General features: G+C 58.5%; 1 protein-coding gene across 1 annotated transcript in view; it reads left to right on the top strand.

Annotated features, from left to right (window-relative positions):
* The window catches only part of LOC104489758 (rho GTPase-activating protein 26-like), a gene marked incomplete at its 3' end in the record, with an annotated part of 23898 nt that overhangs the window by 12659 nt on the left and 6982 nt on the right, over positions 1–4257 (top strand). The window contains exons 2-3 of the mRNA XM_010131959.1: positions 3027–3211; positions 4174–4235. Coding sequence (XP_010130261.1) covers positions 3027–3211; positions 4174–4235 — 247 coding nt within the window. The remainder of the gene's footprint in view (positions 1–3026; positions 3212–4173; positions 4236–4257) is intronic.

Here is a 4257-nt window from a genome sequence, read left to right as displayed (position 1 = left end):
TCCAGGGGGGGGTGGGCCGGGAGCCGGTCCAGCCGCAGCAGGCAGGGAGCAGCCCACAGGCTTTGCTGTGCTGATGGGTGAGCGTTGCTGAGCGATGCCGGGTGCTTCCATCACTGCTCTCCAACCTGCTGCTGGGAAAGGCAAGATCAGACTTGGGATTCAGCTCCAACTCCCTCCTTGCTGGGATGTGCTTCTGCTGATACTTCTGCCCTCTGCAAGGTCACGTCTCCTTCCGCATTGCTCATCCCCATCCTCCGGAGTTTTCTCCCCCGTTGTTCAGGTTGTAAACTCTCCTTCGGGAAGGGAAGTGCTTGGGAAAGGGAGCGCTGCTGGGCTCCTCCCGACACGGCCGGCCGGGTAACCCTGTATCGCAGTAATGAGCTGATACATCGCTTTTCAAAGGGTATTTTATTTTGATTATTGGTTGCTGTAGCTACGCAGCTGGACCTCGGCGTGCAGCGCCTGTTTTCTGTCAAGCGAGCTTTCCCAAGGAGATCATCCCATCCCTGCCAGCCTGGGGGTGGGAATGGGGGGCCATGGGAGGTGACGATGAGGAGGAGGGCTGGGATAGAAACTCCCCTCGCGATGGGCAGCCTGCAGAGAGGAAAGGAATGAGTTGTAGACGTGGCGGCTGTGGGGCAGGACGATCCGGTGTTGGAGCAGAGGGGAGGATTTGGACAGATTGTGTAGCTGTTACTGGAGCACAAGGTGTACTACCTGGAGACGGTAACTCAGGTAACTGAGGCGCGCTCACCGCATGCCGTGGTGTGCCGGGCGAAGGACCCGGCTGCGTTAGCGTGTGTTGCAGGTGTTACCTCGCAGAGGGGATGGAGATCTCCTGTGCTGCTGCTTGGCCGGTGCCTTCTCCGAGTGGTTTAGCCTCAGATCCTGAGCACAGGCAGGCGTGTGGCTCCACAGCAGCTGCACCCCAGACCTTCCCAAGGCGGCTGCAGCCTGGGCCACCACTTGCCTTCTCACTCTCCTGGGGTTTCAGCAGCTTGGGCAGGCTGTTTTCACCTCCGAGGATGCTCCAGGACCACCACCCGGCACTGTCCAGACCCCGAGCTCGTCACGTTGCTCAAACAGGAGGATTTTTCTGGTTTTTTTGGTGGTTTTCCTTCATGTTGCTGTTGACAGATGAAGCCAGCCAGAGTACTTGGACGCAAAACTTTCACAGCCCTTGGCGCAGCCCGGCTGTGACTCATGCGGAGGGTCCAGCTGGTTTTACTCATGCATGAGAGGAAGCAGAAATTTCTGTCCAGCCTTTGTAGGATTGTGGGTTTTCTTCTCCACCACCCTGGGGAAGAAGAAGCCTCAGGAGCTGAGCGGTCCATGGAAGGGCCACGCTGCTTTCCCCCCACACCCCTGCCTGCAGCACAACCGGGAGCTTTGGCTTGTGTTTCTTCCCCAAAATGTAGATGAGAGGTTCAAGCTTTTAGGAAAAATGGGTGCTGGAGTGCGGGTGGGTCCAGCAGTTCCGCAGGGAGGATGATGGATCCTTTCTGTGCTGGCTCCTCACTTACCCCAGCTGTGTGGTGTGGATACAAGTGTCCCTCTCCCCTTTTCTGGCCGAGCCTGTCGCTAATTTTAGCACCCACTTCACCTCTGCGACTTGCCCGTGTCGTCCAGCGAGCGGCTGCCAGCGATCCTCCTTTATCGCTCCCGCACGGGGAGTTATCTCCTTCTCCCCCTGCCTCTCCCTTGCCTATTTGTAAGCACCATGGGCCATTGTTGGGCACTGCCAGCTCCGAAGGCTTCTGGGCTTTGCTCTGGCTCGTGGCTAGTGGGTGCAGAGCCCCAACCTCCTCCTGGCCCTCAGCAGGGAGGGATGGCCCTGGCAAGGGGTGCTGGGCACCCTGCCCTGGGCAGTGGGAGCTCAGCTTCAGTCTGGGGATCTGCACCCGTGCTGGGGCAGCAGCCAAGTCTGGGTCCTCCCGGCCAGTGGTGGGCTTGAGGGACGTCATGGCAGGTCCAGCTTGGCCATGGACCTGCTGCGTGTAACACAGGCAGGGTGTTGGTGACACCAGAGTGTGTGGCCCGGGGAGCTGTGGCTGATGGTCAGTGCGGAGCCAGAGGAGAGGAAATGGCTCCTTAAGTCATTAACGTCATCTTCGTTATTATTCCAGAGGAGATAGGAGGCCACCCGGCTCCGGGGACTGCGTTAGAGTCTCCGAGCCCTCCCTTGTAGCCGGTGGCAGCGCGGGGACGTGGAGGAGAGTGGGGCGAGCGGCACCCGTTGTGTGGAATCATCCAGGACTGAGCTGTGGCAGGATTAGCCCCAGGGCGCTAAGCAGAGACACTTGGGGAGCAGCTTTAGTGCTTGGAGAAAGCTTTAAATTCTCTTATCCCACGGGGAAAGCAAAGCGCTGGAATTCTTCTGCGGTTGGTGTCCGAGAGGAGGAAACAGCCTTGGTGTGCACACACGCGTGTTTGCCACCTGTGCTGAAAGGGAAAGAAAACCGCTGCGTTTTGGGCTTTGAGTGAAGAAATGCACAGGGGAATTAGCTTTATGTCTCCCTCACGCCGTCTGTGCGCCTGCAGCCCCTCGCGTTGCGCGAGCGGGGGTTCCCCTCCCCTCCCCGCCATGGCCTGGCGGCGTCCGGGAGTGTGTGTCTGCGTGTGCAGGGTTACGGGGCCGGTTCGAAAAGCCAATTCTGGATCCGCTTGGGTCACTGCAAGTAAGAACTTAATAGGATTCAGATCTTGGAGAGAATCTGCAGCTTGGGAAGCCATAAACCTCTGCATTATCGCCCGTGCATGGTGCAGGACCGGGAACTCCGGGCAGAGGTGCCGTCTCACCCCGGCGGTGCCACCGTCCATCACGTTTGCTGCTGCCCCGTGGCACTGGCCCTGAGCTCCCGCATGGTTCTCGTGGCATTTCAAGGCTTCACCCCTTGTGGTGTATTTTGCTGGGTGCTGGCCAGGACCCCGCAGAGCCCCGTCCTGGGGACCCATGCAGGGGAAGGTCAGTGCTCTTGGAGTTCCCCCACGTCAGATGGGGCTCTCTCTCCATGGGGATTTGCCAGCTGGGATTACGTGTCCCTCTGCATCGTGCTCTTGGTGGGCTTTTTCCTCCTCTCACACCTGCGTTTCCCCTCTCCCCGCTCTCCCGCAGGCCTGTCAGCAGCCAAGCGCAAGTTCGCGGATTCCCTCAATGAGTTTAAATTCCGCTGCATCGGTGACGCCGAAACGGATGACGAGATCTGCATCGGTGAGTCCTGGGCGCTGCCCTGGGTGGCCCTGAAGCCACACTCCAGAGCCCTGAGCCGAGCAGGGCGCTGGGGGAAACACGGACGAGGATGCTGAATGAGTCCGGCTGCTTCCCCGCTCTCTGGAACGGCTTCTCCTGGTTTCTCCTGGTTCAGCATCAGCAAAGCCTTCCCAAGGAAATCAGTTGTTGCTTCTTGGCCTAAATCTGGCCCTGACCGATAGGAAAGGAAGAAGATTGCCCATATCTGAAACCATCTAGCTTATCCGTCCCTTTCCCGTTGGAGAGCAGGGATCTGGAGATGTGGCTGTGGCTAAACACACTGCCAGGGGCTGTGATCTGGAGGAGAGGAGCTGTGGCCTGCCGGAGCAAGGGACCCGGCAGCGCTGAGCCCGGCAGCGCTCTCTGAACCGAGCCCGGCTCCACCACGGAGCTTCTCATGGCACAGGGCAGCAGCTTCAGCCACTTCACTCCGTGTCATCCTGCTTCTGCCCCAGATGAACTTTTAGAGCTTATTGTGCGCATCGTCTGGAGCCAGGAGAGCAAATGAGCTTTAGCCCTGATTTAACTTTGCTTATTTATGTGTGCCCAGTCTCTCAGCAAAAATAGCTTTCTCATCCGTGTCCCCTTGCTGCGGTGCACATGCTGGCGAGCTGCCACTCGTGTGCTGAGTGTAGCCGAGACCAGTGCTGAGCCTCAGGGCTGTTTGGGGAGTGGCTGTGGGGAGGGCAGGCTCGAGAGCAAGACGTGGTGTTTCTCTCTGGAGGTGGGATCACAGTGCTGGGGATGCTCTGCTGCCAGCTGCTCTTTGGGAGCCTTTCTAGGAAGAGAGCAGAGGTGATAAAGCCCCTGCACAATGAACCCCCACAAAACACAAACCAAAAAACCCCTGTTCAACCTCTCTCTTGACATAAAAAGACAATAAAATGTTGTTAAACACTGACTGTGCCCTGTGTCCCTTCCAGCCAAGTCTCTGCAGGAGTTTGCCACGGTGCTGCGGAACCTGGAAGACGAGCGGATGCGCATGGTAGGGTCCCGTCTGCCGGGAG

The sequence above is a fragment of the Buceros rhinoceros genome, unplaced genomic scaffold, assembly GCF_000710305.1.
Source record: "Buceros rhinoceros silvestris isolate BGI_N320 unplaced genomic scaffold, ASM71030v1 scaffold10082, whole genome shotgun sequence".
NCBI classification, from domain to species: domain Eukaryota; kingdom Metazoa; phylum Chordata; class Aves; order Bucerotiformes; family Bucerotidae; genus Buceros; species Buceros rhinoceros.
Note: the sequence above shows the minus strand (reverse complement) of the source record. Positions and strands in the feature narration are given on the sequence as shown.